Source organism: Bubalus kerabau, chromosome 12 (assembly GCF_029407905.1).
Source record: "Bubalus kerabau isolate K-KA32 ecotype Philippines breed swamp buffalo chromosome 12, PCC_UOA_SB_1v2, whole genome shotgun sequence".
NCBI lineage: Eukaryota > Metazoa > Chordata > Mammalia > Artiodactyla > Bovidae > Bubalus > Bubalus kerabau.
Window position 1 is genome coordinate 19,291,807 of NC_073635.1, and position 17,599 is coordinate 19,309,405.

General features: G+C 42.7%; 1 protein-coding gene and 1 long non-coding RNA gene across 2 annotated transcripts in view; one reads left to right on the forward strand and one right to left on the reverse strand.

The window, feature by feature from the left end:
- LOC129624357 (uncharacterized) overlaps positions 1–17,599 on the reverse strand; it is a 62,835-nt gene that overhangs the window by 14,514 nt on the left and 30,722 nt on the right. The gene's annotated exons all lie outside the window — the stretch shown is intronic.
- FNDC3A (fibronectin type III domain containing 3A) overlaps positions 10,265–17,599 on the forward strand; it is a 241,822-nt gene continuing 234,487 nt past the window's right edge. Inside the window, exon 1 of the mRNA XM_055542133.1 lies at positions 10,265–10,323. Coding sequence (XP_055398108.1) covers positions 10,321–10,323 — 3 coding nt within the window. The 5' untranslated portion in view covers positions 10,265–10,320. The remainder of the gene's footprint in view (positions 10,324–17,599) is intronic.

Below are 17,599 nucleotides of genomic sequence, written 5' to 3' on the forward strand. Positions count from 1 at the left end.
GAAGGGGTCTAAGCTGTCATTCCCCACTCTTGATAACAGTACTTTTCCTAAGACCACTGGGCTATACCTGCAGGTTGTATCTGACAAAGGAGCTCCAAGCTTCGAGTGTAGGTCGTGGGGGAATTGGAGATAAAAGTGTAGCCCAGGCTAAGCTTTCCAAGCCATGGAGCTGGCTGTCTGAAAGAGGCAAACTTTTTTTTTTTTAATTATTTATTTGGCTGAGCCAGGTCTTAGTTGTGGCATTCAGGCACGGTTTTTAAATCCACTGAAAGGTACTTCATGAGTGGCACAAGAACCTCTCCAATCCATTTCCATGCCTTGGGTATCCTTATGTGAGCCAACGTTTCTGTAATGCCCTTGTGTCTGAATCACTAGTTGCCTCATAGACACAGAACTGCCACTGCAAATTCGTCCAAAAAGGCTGCTCTATAAATATTTCATGATGGGAAGTGATGCCTGGGCTTGGGTGGGCACAGAAATGCACTGCTGTGGGCACAAGTAACTTTAGGGGGTGATGATGGTGTTCTCAAACTGGATTGATGTGATAGGTGCACAACTGGATACATTTGCTAAAAATGATCAAACTGTTCATTTGCAGTGGGTGAATTACACCTATGTAAAGTTATGGAGAAGGAAATGGCTACCCTCTCCAATATTCTTGCCTGGAGAATCCCACGGACAGAGGAGTCTGGCAGGCTACACTTCATGAGGTCAAAAAGAGTCAGACAGGACTGAGAGACTAACACACACAAAGTTACATAAAGTATACCTTAATAGGCTGACTTTCTTTAATGTGATGACCAGATCGGCAATTCCTTAAGTTGGAGTCACTCTAAACAGTCACTCTGCAAAGATAGAACATCTCCAGGAATGAACAAAGTCATGATGCAATCAGATGATTATATGAAATCTAGAGACTTCCAGATCAGGGCCGCCTCCTGGGGCTGGGGAGACCTGCGGAGCCACACAAAGCCCCGCTGCTCAGAAGGGCCCCACCCTCCATTTTATGCCGTGGTTGCCATCCGTCTTGACTGCAATCCATCTTAATTATTTCATCTTTTAACTTGTGTTTTGTAAGCGAAGGCCACACGATATCGGAGCAGAGGGGGGACGTGCAGTATATGTGCCCAGAGTCCCCTGCCGCCCCCTTCACACACAGCAAAAAGACTCCTGATATCCCATAAGCACAGAGTTCTGGTGACCCACGACGCATGGGGGTTCTGCAAGGCTCAGAAGGACCAGGAGGTAAGTGGGTTCCTTCTACAACTAAGTAGGTGAGGGGAGGGGAATGACAGCCCCCGAGATACCACCGTTTTTTATTTGAAATGGAACTCGCTTCCAACACAGAGAGATGGCAAAGGAGTTCTAAGTAGGAACAACCAAGAAAAACTATCCCATCCCCTCAGACTTGCGTAACTTCCGTGTATCAGCTAACTACTTCCGCTGAAGATGACGACATAGAAGAAAGGGAAAGACAGGAGCCTCCCTGGGTCCCTTTCCTTTGCATCCTTTCTTACTCATCAGTGAAGTGGAGATAGAAGGTGTTAATCGGAGGTACTCATATCAAGAAGTGAGATGAAAACAGCTGAGTGTGGTCTGTGCCCTGTACCCACCATTCTAAGAATGAAAGACATACGCATGGACCCCTATGTTCTAATTGCTATTGTGAGTCCACAGAAGTTAAACGCTGTCACATTGGTATTTAAAAGTTGCATAATGTAAAGACGAATGATAAAATTCACATTAATAATTTAAAATTCTGATTTCACTTAGAATGACATTAAATGGCAAATTTAAAAGCAAATTTTAAACCTCTGGGACTTCCCTGGTGGTCCAGTGGTTCAGACTCCTCCACTCTTCCTCTACAAGGGGCACAGGTTCAACCCCTAGTCAGAGAACCAAGATCCTATAAGCCATGCAGTGCAATAACAACAACAAGCATGATACAACAGCAATAAAAAAACCACCATGACAACTCGAGAACACTTGGAAGAAAGGAAATGTGCCATGTTATATACCTTTCATAGCTCCTGCCATTTGAACAACGGGTCCTACATTTTCATTTTACACTGGGCCTCACTGTGAAGCCAGACCTATTAAAGACAATTGTTCAACCTCCCATTTCACGTCTGACAAAACTGAGGCTGGAAAACACTGTGCCCAAGATCAGTTAGAAACAGATCAGGTTCTACAGCTCAGGTCCAACTCTGGGCCAGTGCTCTTCCTGTCATTCTTGAGGCTGGGAAAAACAAACAAAAAAAAAATCCCAAAACAACCAAATTAGCTTAAAACTAGGGATTCCTACGTGCTGTAATCAGTCACCTCAGTTGTGTCTGACTCTGTGACCTCTGCGACCCCATGGACTCCTCTGTGCCACCAGGGGCTCCCACCAGGCTCCTCTGTCCATGGGATTCTCCAGGCAAGAATACTGGAGTGGGTTGCCATTTCCTTCTCCAGGGGCTCTTTCTGACCCGGGGATTGAACTCAACCAAGTTAGACACATTTGCTTCAGATGGTTCTCAAAGGGTTTTCAGATGGCATTGTGGCATTTTGTTTAGAGCAAGTAAGCATATTTCTGAGCCTCGAATTTCCCCTCACTAGAGAAAGTAAATAGTATATAAATACAGCATTGAGAGTGATCATGGGAAACCATTAAGGCTAAATATCCGGTTGTAGAGCCAGTTGGTTTCCAGTTAGGTTTGGAAGACAAAAATACATACGCTGTATTTAAATGTGGACAGCGGAGGGCCTCGGCCCTGTTTCCTTGAGTATTATATGGTCGCTGCCCATAGTGGACACTGGGGTCAGATGACCACACTGGACAACAGGGGACAGAAGATTTACTCCTCCTCTGATGTGAGCGATAGTCTTGGTAGTCAGAGACAGAGATGTAAATATAACCTGCCCTCTACTTTTTGAATTCACAAGCAGTAATTATCAGAAGCAAACTCTTTACCACCTTCAGAGAAATCTGCAGATTTCTTGTGTATTTAGAATCATAAGATATGATTTACAAAAATAACCAGAACAAAAACCTAGATAAACCTAGTCTGAGTTTTAAAGATTCTTCCTGGTTAAATGTGTTGCTGATTAAATCCCCCTGTAGCCCGACATGCTGCGAGTCCCATCCCATATGCTGTACTCATTCCCCACACTCGTTTCCCTTCCTCTTCTCCCTGTACTCCATGTGGCATCACAGACTGACTATCAGCTCCTACAAAGTGGCCAGTTAAGACTAAATTACAGTCAGGGACTGGGAGAGGGGAGTGGCAATCCTGAAAACTTTCACTGAGCACTTACTGTTTGCTGAGCACTGCACCAAGAGCTCTGTGTTCATTGTCTCAAGGAATCCTCACAACAGCTCTATAAGGTGAGTGTGTGTTCAGTTGTGTCCTACTCTTTGCCACCCCAGGGACTGTAACTCGCCAGGCTCCTCTGTCCATGGGATTTTTCAGACAAGAATACTGGAGTGGGTTGACATTTTCTACTCCAGGGGGTCTTCCTGACCCAGAAATCGAATCTGAATCTCCTGTGTGTCCTGCATTGGCAGGCAGATTCCTTACCACTGTGCCCCCTGGGAAGCCCCACAGCAGGTCCACAAGGTAGGAAAGATGAGGAATCAAAGTCACAGACATATGTAACACAAAGAGGCCCCCTAGGTCACACCAAATCTGGAATTCAACCAGATATCAGTTATCTAACAATCAGGTTAACACACCATTGACTGGGGGATTTTTGCAGAAACCAATGCCTGCGGCGTTAATGTCTCCAATCTATAATGTGTTATGATATTCAGATGTCTGTGCATTTATTTTTCCTTTTACCTCCACCTTATATCTTTTTACTCATTTCCCCTGCTCATTATTATAGCATCCTAACAGTGAGACCTGGGGAATTCCTCTTTCAGTATCCTATCATTTTGCCTTTTCATACTGTTCATGGGGTTCTCAAGGCAAGAATACTGAAGTGCTTTGCCATTCCCTTCTCCAGTGGATCACATTCTGTCAGACCTCTCCACCATGACCCGGCCGTCTTGGGTGGCCCCACACAGCATGGCTTAGTTTCATTGAGTTAGACAAGGCTGTGGTCTGTGTGATCAGATTGGCTAGTTTTATGTGATTATGGTTTCAGTGTGTCTGCCCTCTGATGCCCTCTCAACACATACTGTTTTACTTGGGTATTCTTGCCTTGAGAACCCCATGAACAGTATGAAAAGGCAAAATGACAGGATACTGAAAGAGGAACTCCCCAGGTCAGTGGGTGCCCAGTATGCTACAGGAGATCAGTGGAGAAATAACTCCAGAAAGAATGAAGGGATGGAGCCAAAGCAAAAACAATACCCAGCTGTGGATGTGACTGGTGATAGAAGAAAGGTCTGATGCTGTAAAGAGCAATATTGCATAGGAACCTGGAATGTCAGGTCCATGAATCAAGGCAAATTGGAAGTGGTCAACAGGAGATGGCAAGAGTGAATGTCGACATTCTAGGAATCAGCGAACTGAAATGGACCAGAATGGGTGAATTTAACTCAGATGACCATTATATCTACTACTGTGGGCAGGAATCCCTTAGAAGAAATGGAGTAGCCATCATGGTCAACAAAAGAGTCAGAAATGCAGTACTTGGATGCAATCTCAAAAATGACAGAATGATCTCTGTTCGTTTCCAAGGCAAACCATTCAATATCACGGTAATCCAAGCCTATGCCCCAACCAGTAACGCTGAAGAAGCTGAAGCTGAATGGTTCTATGAAGACCTACAAGATCTTTTAGAACTAACACCCAAAAAAGATGTCCTTTTCATTATAGGGGACTGGAATGCAAAAGTAGGAAGTCAAAAAACATCTGGAGTAACAGGCAAATTTGGCCTTGGAATATGGGATGAGGCAGGGCAAAGGCTAATAGAGTTTTGCCAAGAAAATGCACTGGTCATAGCAAACACCCTCTTCCAACAACACAAGAGAAAACTCTACATATGGACATCACCAGATGGTCAACACTGAAATCAAATTGATTATATTCTTTGCAGCCAAAGATGGAGAAGCTCTATACAGGCAACAAAAACAAGATCATGAATTCCTTATTGCCCAACTCAAATTGAAGAAAGCAGGGAAAACCACTAGCCCATTCAGGTATGACCTAAATCAAATCCCTTATGATTATACAATGGAAGTGAGAAATAGATTTAAGGGACTAGATCTGACAGACAGAGTGCCTGATGATCTATGGATGGAGGTTTGTGACATTGTTACAGGAGACAGGGATCAAGACCATCCCCATGAAAAAGAAATGCAAAAAAGCAAAATGGTTGTCTGAGGAGGCCTTACAAAGAGCTGTGAAAAGAAGAGAAGCAAAAAGTAAAGGAGAAAAGGAAAGATATTCCCATTTGGGGAAGATATTTTGGAACTCTGGAATGCAGAGTTCCAAAGAATAGCAAGAAGAGATAAGAAAGCCTTCCTCAGTGATCAAAGCAAAGAAATAGAGGAAAACAACAGAATGGGAAAGACTAGAGATCTCTTCAAGAAACTTAGAGACACCAAGGGAACATTTTATGCAAAGATGGGCTCGATAAAGGACAGAAATGGTATGGACCTAACAGAAGCAGAAGATATTAAGAAGAGGTGGCAAGAATACACAGAAGAACTGCACAAAAAAGATCTTCACGACCCAGATAATCACGATGGTGTGGTCACTCACCTAGAGCCAGACATCCTGGAATGTGAAGTCAAGTGGGTCTTAGAAAACATCACTATGAACAAAGCTAGTGGAGGTGATGGAATTCCAGTTGAGCTATTCCAAATCCTGAAAGATGATGCTGTGAAAGTGCTGCACTCAATATGCCAGCAAATTTGAAAAACTCAGCAGTGGCCACAGAACTGGAAAAGGTCAGTTTTCATTCCAATCCCAAAGAAAGGCAATGCCAAAGAATGCTCAAACTACCGCACAATTGCATTCACCTCACACGCTAGTAAAGTAATGCTCAAAATTCTCCAAGCCAGGTTTCAGCAATACGTGAACCGTGAACTTCCAGATGTTCAAGCTGGATTTAGAAAAGGCAGAGGAACCAGAGATCAAATTGCCAACATCTGCTGGATCATGGAAAAAGCAAGAGAGTTCCAGAAACACATCTATTTCTGCTTTATTGACTATGCCAAAGCCTTTGACTGCGTGGATCACAATAAACTGTGAAAAATTCTGAAAGACATGGGAATACCAGACCACCTGACCTGCCTCTTGAGAAACCTATATGTAGGTCAGGAAGCAACAGTTAGAACTGGACATGGAACAACAGACTGGTTCCAAATAGGAAAAGGAGTACATCAAGGCTGTATATTGTCACCCTGCTTATTTAACTTATATGCAGAGTACATCATGAGAAACGCTGGGCTGGAAGAAGCACAAGCTGGAATCAAGATTGCCGGGAGAAATATCAATAACCTCAGCTATGCAGATGACACCACCCTTATGGCAGAAAGTGAAGAGGAACTAAAAAGCCTCTTGATGAAAGTTAAAGAGGAGAGTGGAAAAGTTGGCTTAAGGCTCAACATTCAGAAAACGAAGATCATGGCATCCGGTCCCATCACTTCATGGGAAATAGATGGGGAAACAGTGGAAACAGTGGCAGACTTTATTTTTGGGGGCTCCAAAATCACTGTAGATAGTGATTGCTGCCATGAAATTAAAAGACGCTTACCCCTTGGAAGGAAAGTTATGACCAAACTAGATAGCATATTCAAAAGCAGAGATATTACTTTGCCAACAAAAGTCCCTCTAGTCAAGGCTATGGTTTTCCCAGTGGTCATGTATGGATGTGAGAATTGGGTTGTGAAGAAAGCTGAGTGCTAAAGAATCGATGCTTTTGAACTGTGGTGTTGGAGGAGACTCTTGAGAGTCCCCTGGACTGCAAGGAGATCCAACCAGTCCATCCTAAAGGAGACCAGTCCTGGGTGTTCATTAGGAGGACTGATGCTGAAGCTGAAACTCCAATACTTTGGCCACCTGATGCGAAGAACTGACTCATTGGAAAAGACCCTGATGCTGGAAGAGATTGGGGGCAGGAGGAGAAGGGGATGACAGAGGATGAGATGGCTGGATGGCATCACTGACTCGATGCACATGAGTTTGGGTGAACTCCGGGAGTTGGTGATGGACTAGGAGGCCTGGCGTGCTGCGATTCATGGGGTCGCAAAGAGTCGGACACGACTGAGCGACTGAACTGAACTGAAGAGTGAGACATTGTTCACCCAGGTGGTTGAATGTGAACAGTGAGGTACCAAAACCACTTCATCCAAATCCATCATAGGCAGAGTCTTTGGGGGAGTTAGAAAAAGGCACCTTCCCCCTGAGCTGACACAGGCTAGATTCGCTCTAACTCTCTGCTACCACCTTTAGCCAAGGCACAACCTCTGCAGTATGCACAGAGACCCTGAGGTTAGCCCAGTCGTTTCGAATAAAGGTCGTTTGAATATCCAGTCATTTTGAATGACAGCAATATGATTACACTTCATGTAATTACACACCCACTGTCTTATGTTCCAGGGAGAACAAGCCTGAACTTAAAAGCAAATATAAGGTTATTCAAATTAGTAGGTTTCTTTCTGCAGTCCTTTCTCTGAGCTCCAACTCCTAGGAGATTGTCTGAGTAAAGACTAGAGAGTTGGGTGCTGTTGAATAGACTCATTAAACTCAATAACACTTAATCGGCAGACATGCAGGGGGAAGCTCTATGTGTCTTGTACATTAAAGATCCCAAGAGAGAGCAGAACGCAACCATTAGGGAAATAAACCCAATCAATAACAGTTCGCCTGCACACAATCCAAGTCAGTGTGTAACGGTAAGAACCAGGTCTGCTTTCAAAACAATGACCTGCTTCTGACCCTAATGATACTTTCCTCCCATCCAACCAAGAGCTATACAGCATTCAAATTTCTGAATCTCCATGAAGCCATTAATGTAGGAAACAAAACCAAAAAAAAACTGAATCATTTCCTTTATTATAGGAGAAGTCTTCATTAAAGTGGAAGTCTTCAGAATTTACAGCATGGAATCAAATCTTTCTTCTCACTGATAGGAGAGAGAGAAGGGAGGGAGGGAGAGAGGAAAAAAGAAGGTATCAGTCTTTGGGGATGGCTCAAAATTTTTCCAGTAGTCATGTATGAATGTGAGAGTTGGACCATGGAGAAGGCTGAGCACCAAAGAATTGATGCTTTTGAACTGTGGTGCTGGAGAAAGACTCTTGAGAGTCCCTTGGACTGCAAGGAGATCCAACCAGTCAATCCTAAAGGAAATCAGTCCTGAATATTCATTGGAAGGACTGATACTGATGCTGAAGCGCCAATACTTTGGCCACCTGATGTTAAGAGTAGACTCATTGGAAAAGACCCTGATGCTGGGAAAGATTGAGGGCAGGAGGAGAAGGGGATGACAGAGGATGAGATGGTTGATGGCATCATCAACTCAATGGACACGAGTTTGAGCAAACTCCAGGAGATAGTGAAGGACAGGGAAGTCTGGCATGCTGCAGTCCATAGCATTTCGAGGAGTCAGACACAATTGAGCAACTGAACAACAACAACAACAACAAAATTCTAACATTTCCAAAAAATTTTTCTAACATTTCCAAATGTGTACAATACACGCTCTCAATGGAAGGGCAGATGGTCAAGAATCATATATTAAATTATATTCCAGTCTTGATGTTTCAAGGAAGACTAGGTTAAACTGTCTTTTCACACTGTCAAAATCTGAGTGTAAAACCAATGCTTCAAATCCACCGTGGACTTTAGGAAGATTCCTACGAGAATTATCCATTATGAAACCAGCCCTGTGATGCTGAGTTCTAGGGACTGTCCTAATAACAACAGCTGCCATTTTGGATGACATAGACTTGAACTGCGTGAGTCTTAAATCAGAAAAGATCCCCGTGAACCATCACAATCTTGCTCCTCTTCAATAACTGGATAATAGAGCTACAATTTAGTTTGAAGTGTGTGTGGGGAGAATTTCCAGTGGGAATCCAAGCGCCAGAGAATGCAAAGCCAACCCTGCTACCAACAGGAAGTATATTGGTGGGAGCAGATCCTCTGAAGTAGCAAGTTTCTTTCAGGAGATACTGTGCTAAGATTAAAGGAAAAAAAAAAATAATAAAGTTTGTAAGAAAAGGAAGCAAATGTCAAACAGGTAGCAGATTTATTTTCAGAATTATGTAAAGCACAGAAATGAAAGGACTTCCACGGTGCAGCGTTGTCATGGTTACCTGATCTCTTATCAAAAAGCAGAATCAGACAGAGAAGGGAAACCGAGAAGAGGCAGTAACCAGAGAGGCCTGCCTCCACCCACCCCCAACAAGTGCTTTTCATCCATTTGAGGTTGTTTATGAGGGTATAAAATACAGGATGACATTTGCTGGTCCAGATAATTTTTAAAGGATCTTGTTTGGCAACGCAGAATGAGGACTTCATCCTGCTAATGCTTTCTAAAACGTGAAAACACGATGGTTAAAACATCATTGTTTGCAGGGATCTCTAAATGAACAGGGGGGGAACATCTACTTTAAAATCTCCTCTCTGTTCACTAAACAACAACAAAAATAATCTTTTCCCAAACTGCAAGCATAGACTATAGCCTGGATTGTTTTCTTAAGAGAGCTGCTTGTTTCACCTCCAAAATATTCTAGAGGATTTTATTTGGAGGCTACTAGTTTTAAAAAGGAACTGGCACGTTGTTTCTAGAGATTAAAAAGAAAGCCTCCTTGGTTTCTGCTTTATAGTTAGCATAGGGTGCTAACAGCATAAATAGCTGAGAATGGAGGAACTATTTACCACCTCTCTTCTTCTCCACCAGCTCTACCTGCCCCTACAAATGGCTCACCCTCATAAACCTTTATCCTAGAGCAGCAGAGACTTCAGATTGCTTTCCAAATCACAATCCAGGCCTCAACCACCTAACAACAGCTTGCAAAGTGCCCTTACCTCCCATGACAGGTAGTTGGAATCTGCATAAGGTCCCTAGCATGAAAAGACTGGGCTGGGGAGACACAAGGGCAATTTGACCCATGTTAATTTCACCTACTTGGAGAGGGGGCGGGAGCAGTGGGGAGCAGTAAAAGTCACCGTTTCTTTAACAGTTTGGTCTTTGAATTACTCCCACTTTTCATTTCCCCCAGTAGAAAAGCACTAAGCCCAGCCAGGTAAACCTTGCAAAGAGGACAGCTAACACTTGGACTCGCAGTAACTCTGACTCCTCCGAGAAGGCAATGAGAATCAGCATTCACTGAGATCCTACTATGGGCTAGATGTGGTCCTAAGTGCTTCGTATGTGATGGTAAGTGATACAGGCAGCATTCCTGTGAAATAAGCAGTGTTCTCATTTCAATATGAGGACACTCCAGCTCAGAGAAAAAAGTAACCTGCTCTAAGTCACAAAGAACTTAGTTGTCAATCACTTGTTGCACCTTCCAGCACCGTCAAGAATAGAGCACTAAGTCATCTCACCCAGCTTAGTTCTCCTCCCCATGAAGTGTTTTGGAAATTTGTAGAATTTATCTTCCAGTTTAGCCATGTACATGTTGACATACATATCAGGTTATATTCTTTAGATTTCTCTTTCATATGACAGGTGGTATTTCACTTTTATTTTTTATCTGTATAGTTAGATTGCATTACCTGTGACTTTCATTTCAGAATAGGAAAGGGATATCTCAAAATGCGTGGTTCTTTAAAGGAAGGCTCTGTGTCTAAGGAACCCAAGAACCACGGGACTAACTAGCTACTCCCAAGTTCATGGAGAGTTGACTCTAAATTTCCTTTAAAAGTTGGGACATGCAAGCATTTTTCAAGTCTCAACTGAGAGTCTTTGTTACTGACATACAAGTGCAAAGTTTCTTAAAATAAACTAAACTTATTTCTAAACAGAGACAGGGGAGAGGAAAGTAAAATCCAAATTCATTTGAAAGGATAAGTTTCCTTTTCACTGGAAAGTCCATTTCTGTGATATATTGTCCTTCACATCTCAAATGCTCATTTAGGGTCAGAAATCAAGCCTAGAGCCCTGCCCTGTAGGGGTGACAGGATAGACTGCTTAGAGGGCAATAGCTACAGAGTGGGTGCTATACACAAAGCTGGAAATAGGATTCATTTAGCCCTGGGAAAACGAGACAAGAGGTAGCTTCTCATTTTGCTGTTGTTTCTAAGTCTCTTGTGGCCAGAGCCATGAAAAGGGGATTCCCTATTTCACTTGTCTGTAGAGTCCTAACATATTCACTGGGGCATTTCTCCAGGGAAACCTGGACTTTGGGCTACTTTAAAGTATTAATAGTAAGCATGTCCAACTAATTTACCTGTTTGGTTTTCTGTCTGATGCAGACAGAAACTGCCCTCCCTCCAACTCTTAGAAATAAGAGTAAAGAGAACACTGGGAATAATAAATTCTCCTCCATTCTTCTTTTGTTATTTTGGGATCAATGCCTTTCAACAAGTCCCTCATTCAACACGTATACAATATAAGAAGAAACCACGGGATTTCTCTAGAACCAAACTGACTTTTCCAAGTTTATTTCTTTTGATAAGAAACCATGTTTTAATGGAGGGAGGGTGCTTAGTGCTAGGAAGCTGAAGTTTCAAATTTTATTCAGGCTGTATTTGTACAAAAAACAATATTGTTTTTCCTTTATAGAATACTAAAAGATTAAATTTCACATTTCAAATCCTGCAGAGGACCCAAGGTCCAAATCCAACATTGAATGTGTGTGTTTGACCTCATATCGTCTTGAGATTAATAATACAGCTTACATATGAGTATGAAGTGACCAAAACCAGTAACACAGAGCCACAGACTGCCAGTGGGAACAACTGTGGGGCTTACAGCTACATGGTATAGAATGAACTCTACTATCTTGACCACATCTAACTAGGAAAGAATATTATAAATAAAACACGGGCCACAGTAAGGAAAGCAAATGAGGTTAATCTTTAATATGCCTCCATTTTATACAATTAGAGGCTTAAGACTATTGTTCTGTATCCTATTACAGAATAGAATCTCAGTATTTAAAACTGAAATATACAACCTTTATAACCCTTTATACTTAGGAGTTTTAAAAATAAACTTCTCATTTTCCACAAAAGAGGCAGCACAGAGTAATAAATTGTGGGTTGTGTGAAAACTCTGATCCGGTATGTTTTTAAGGGACTTGGCTATGATGGTCACATTGTACTGTCAATAGACCAATCTTCTTAGATCTACCATGCAGGCTTTGCATAGCAAATAGCAATCACAGGGTGTTCCTGTGATATTACTGGAATTCAAAGAAAGGATGTGTAGCCCAAGTTGTCTAATTGATCCTTTTGAGGGTACCTCTTCCAAGAATTTTCTTCTCTGAAATGGAGACACCTAAAGGTCAAAATCTATTTGGCATCAAAACTACTAGAGTGGACCCCAAACCAAGTTCATTTATAAGTCCTTTAATATAGGTCCTTATGGTGCATCAACAAAAGACAATGAGAATTTTAGAACTTTGATGTTGCATCATTTCCGTTCTTTCCAACCTCAACGAGGGTGCCTGCTTATCTCTTGCTTTATTTTACCACCATGGCTTCTCACAGTCATCTCATCCCTATTTGCTACTCCTTTGTTGTTGTTTAGTTTGTAAGTTGTGTCTGACTCTTTTGTGATCTCATGGACTGTACCCACCAGGTTCTTCTCTCCATGGGATTTCTCAGGCAACAATACTGGATTGGATTGCCATTTCCTTCTCCAGGGGATCTTCCGGACCCAGGAATCGAATCTGTGTCTCCTGAATTGGCAGGTAGATTCTTTACCACTGCGCCACCAGTGAAGTGAGTGAAGCCACTCAGTCGTGTCCGACTCTTTGGGACCCCATGGACTGTAGCCCACCAAGCTCCTCTGTCCATGGAATTTTTCAGGCAAGAATACTGGAGTGGGTTGCCATTTCCTTCTCCAGGGGATCTAACTGAGCCACCAGGGAAGCCCATTTGTTACTATGTTCAAACAAACAGAAGCATGAAAAGGTCAAAGTGATCTATCTTCGGTAGCAATACAAGTCATTCACAGCAGAAACCTGCTAAGTACTTGGTAATCTACTGATGAAGCAAGGGTTAAAATCCCTTGAACTTTATGAATTCACCTCACCCACAGAAGACCATGCTTGTCTTCGGTTTCCTGAAAATACTCCCTCTTTATTTTCTAGTTGCAAAAAGTATGCAGTCTCAAGAATATGAGGGATGAGTGCAAAGTAATGAAACCAATATCGTAAGTGGCTTATATATGCTTAGCTCTTATAGAGGGTTCATGGTTATACTTAGATAAAACTTAGAACAAAATTAATCTGATAAAGAAAATCAAGCACAGACAAGCTTCCTCAGTTTCCTGCTTACTCCTTTAGGCATGAGTCCTCTTCAGGGTCGTCTCTCCTTCCATCTTTGCTATCCCTACCCCTACAGTTGTCCTTGAGCGGTTATGTAATTGCTCGCTTCCCTTACGGTTAAGTGTTAAAGACCTGAGGTCAAAGAAAATCTGTGATTTGGGGCTTGTGATTGTTTGTGGGGATTATCAGCAGGATTTTCATGTTGAAGAGGAAGAAAGGGACACTCAGAGAAGAAAAAGAGTTTAGCAACATTAGCTCTGATTCCTCAGGATATGATGAGTCTTGGGTCCAAAGCTGGAAAGGATACAATGGGACCAGTGCTTAGAATGTCCAGAGTTCAGACTCACAACTGGGCAAGCCAACACTACTACTACTACTAATAATGGTAATAAAAAGAAGACTTGTTTTATGCTTCAGGATGACAGGTCTTAAGAATAAAGCTGGTTTATCTCAGGTGTAAGACAATGTCAAGGTCCAGAAGCCTTCTGTGCTTTGTGAGTAAATCTCCACCAATCTTCTTAATAGCACATGCAATTCCTTTAACAGAGGGACAAAGTTTTTGTCCCACAACAATTAGAGATAAAAGCCTTAAAAAAATAGAAATGCATAGGAAAGGTGACATACTGGTATTGATCTGCTTCAGTCGACGTGCAAATGATGGTATCAGGAGTTTTCTTGGTTCCCTACTCTGCCCTGTCTCTTTAGATAAAAATGTAGTGGTTTTTTTTTACATCTGTCTTTCCACGTGCTCCCTTCTGAGCCTTCATCTATTAATAATCCCTCTGTCCTCCAGTGGGATCGCTCTCATTCGTTCAATATCCTAAGTGCCAAGCAAGGGCCTAGGTGCTGGATCAATCACAGGGGATAAAATAGAAGTCCTTTCCCGGAGGAAAAGACAAAGCAAAGGATAGAAAGTCATGTATCCAGGAAAGAATGCTGCAACTTTGAATAGAGGGGTCGGTGTCAGCCTAAGAAGGTGATGCTTAAAACCCTGAAGGAGGCAAGGGAGTGAACATTTCAGGCAGAAGTACAAAGACCTTGGAGTCAGACAAATGTGCGCTCAAGGTATGTGAAGGAGCCAATGAAAGGAAATCATGGCAAAGCTGGCTTTTCTTCTGAGTGATCCGGGAAGCCATGGGAGGTTTTGGCCAGAGAAGTAATGTGATCTGAATTGCACTTTTATTTTTTTAATGTATTTATGTATTTATTGGGTGTCTTGGGTCTTAGTTGCAGCACATGGGCTCTTCGTTACAGTGCTCAGGACTCTCTTTAGTTGTGGTTCGGGCTCCAGAACTCAGGCTCAGTCGTTGCAACATGTGGCCTTAATTGCATGTGGGATCTTAGTTCCCTGTCCAGGGACTGAACCCATGTCCCCTGCATTGGAAGGTGGATTCTTAACCACTGGACCATGAGGGAAGTCCCTGAATTACACTTTAATAGGAACATCCTGGCTGCTGTGCTGAGACTAGATTGAAAAACACAAGGGTAGAGGGAGGGAGCCCAGCTAGGAGGCTGATGTAGCAGATCCAGGTGAAAGATATGGTGGTCTGGAAAGTCCCTAGTCACTAGGGTGTTAGCAGTGGAGGTGGCAGGAAGTGATCAGATGCTGGATATATTTTGAATGGACACCAACAGTACTTACTAATTAATAGACACAGGGCATGAGAATAAGTCGTGTCCAACTCTTTGTGACCCCATGGACTGTAGCCTACCAGGATCCTCTGTCCATGGGATTTTCCAGGCAAGAGTACTGGAGTGGGTTGCCATTGCCTTCTCCAATGAGAATAAGAGAAGAGTCAAAGATAACTCTGAAGCTTTGGGCTTTGACAGTTGCAAGAATGGAGTTGTTATCTGCTGGGATGGGGAAGGTCTTGGAAGGATCAGGTATGGGGTAGACTCTCAGGAGCTCAGTTTTGAATGCTCATTAGACATCCAAGTGGAGAAGTTGAACATCAAGTTGGAACCCTGGGGAGAAGTCCAGACTAGTATTTAAATCAGGAGATTAGGGTGAAATCACCATAGAAGTGAGTATAGACCAAAAAAGACAAGACTGGAGGTTAAGTGAACAGAGTGTGTCAGGATAAGAGTGATCACACCTCTCAAATGCCGCAAATACGTCAGCAGGAAATGAGGACTGTTCATTGACTGCTGAATTTAGCCACCTGATGTCTTCAATAACCTTGACGGGGAACGTTCAATAGAAAGGTGGGCACACCTCCCGACCCCACTAGCACTTACTAGAGTTAATGCAGGAGAGAATGAGAGATGAGGAGTTAGAGACAATAAATACAGTAAACCTCTTTCAAGGTGCTGTGTTGAGAAGGAAAAGAGAAACCAGGCAATGGCTTGAAAGGGGAACATGAATTCAAAAGATTTTGGTTTTAAGATGAAAGAAATCTTAGTGGGTTTGTATGTGGCTGGGAAAGATCCAGGAAAAATGAAAAAAACTTGTGAAAAAATGAAGAGTGGAAGTGTTAGTTGTTCAGTCATGTATGACTCTTTGCAACCCCATGGACTGTAGCCCCCTGGGCTTCTCTGTCCATGAAATTCTCCAGGTAAGAATACTGGAGTGGGTTGCCATTCCCTTCTCCAGGAAATCTTCCTGACCCAGGGATCAAACCCAGGTCTCCTGCATTGCGGGCAGATTCGTTATCATCTGAGCCACCAGGGAAGCATCAGTCCGTGGGGTTGCAGAGTCCGACACAGCTGAGTGACTAACACTTTCACTTTTCTTTTTTTCACAAGTTTTTTCCTTTCTCCTGGATCTTTCCCAGCCACATACAAACCCATGGAGTTTTCTCTCATCTTAAAAACTAAATTTTTGAAATTCATGTTCCCCTTTCAAGCCATTGCCTGGCTTTCTCTTTTCCTCCTCAACACAACACCTTGAAAGAGGTTTACTGGGAGGTAACAGAAAAAGAACATTACTGGAGCAATGTCCTTGAGTACAGGAGCAATGGGACTGAGTAGAAATAAATGGGTTGGCCTGCGCTGAGTATGGACAACTCATGCTTTCCACTGGCTCCTTCCCCTCAGCCTCCTTAAGAATCTTTTGGCTTCCCCATCGCAAATCAAAGCAAACTGCAATTGCATCTAGTTATGCCCTGTATCTCTCCTTCCTTTCCTTAACAGTCTAGTGTCTTTAAAATATTGTCTACACTTGGTCTGCTCAATTAGCTCCCTCTCCTGTGTCATCTTGAGATGACCTAGCTTTGCCCACCAATGGCTCCTAAATTGCCTGTCAATGAACTATTTTCCATTTTTTCATAGCAAACCCCTCTTCCCTCTTTCTAAAAAGGAAATTGACCTTTTCTTTTTTAGAAACCCTCCACTCTTTACTATCTGGTATACCTCTAGGCTCTTGGCCCTCTCTCCAGACCCCTATTCCTCTGCCAGATACTTCAAATGTTAGGGTTCTGTTGGATTTTCTCTGCCATCTTCTCATTTGATAAAGGAACATCATTGATCCAAACCCAGCAGAGACACCAGAATTTCTCTACAGGGAGAAGTAGAGATTTGCCTTGAGGCTGAGTTTACAGAGGAATCTAGATACTTGTATTGGCATAACTCTCTTTATTTGGGACAGCTTATTGGGTCCTGGTATAAGAAGTACCGTATCTTTTCAAATGTCAAGGAAATATTTGAGAGAGAAGGGGAAGGAGGAAGGAAAAGAAAGAGGAAGGCGGGAAAACTGAAAACTGAAATGAATAAATGTTTAGTCAGGGACTTCCCTGGCAGTCCAGAGGTTTAGACAACTCTCTTCCAGTGCAGGGGGCACAGGTTCAATCCCAGGTCAGGGAACTAAGATCTTGCATGCCCCCACAGTGCAGCCAAACACGAGAAAAAAAAAATTAATGTTTAATCAACAGTTTTTAAATCGTGTGAGTGGTCTGCAATGTAACTCATATGATTACCTATTTAAAATATTGTACATGAGTTACTTTGATATATTTTATATGATGTGGAAAAGAACCTCCAAAGCTAAGAGTGCTTCAGGTCTACCAAACAGAGTTATTTACTGAAAACCAACCCCAAACTGCTTTCCGAGTACACGTTCTCCTTTCCAATTGTCTACTACACACAGTCCCCTCAGTGACTCCACGCATCTCAAATACAACACACCCCCAGTAAAATCGTCTTTCTTCCCAAATGTGCCTCTACAGTTTATGCTGTAGAAGCAGCATGGGCTTGAGTATCAGCCAATTTTCTATGTTC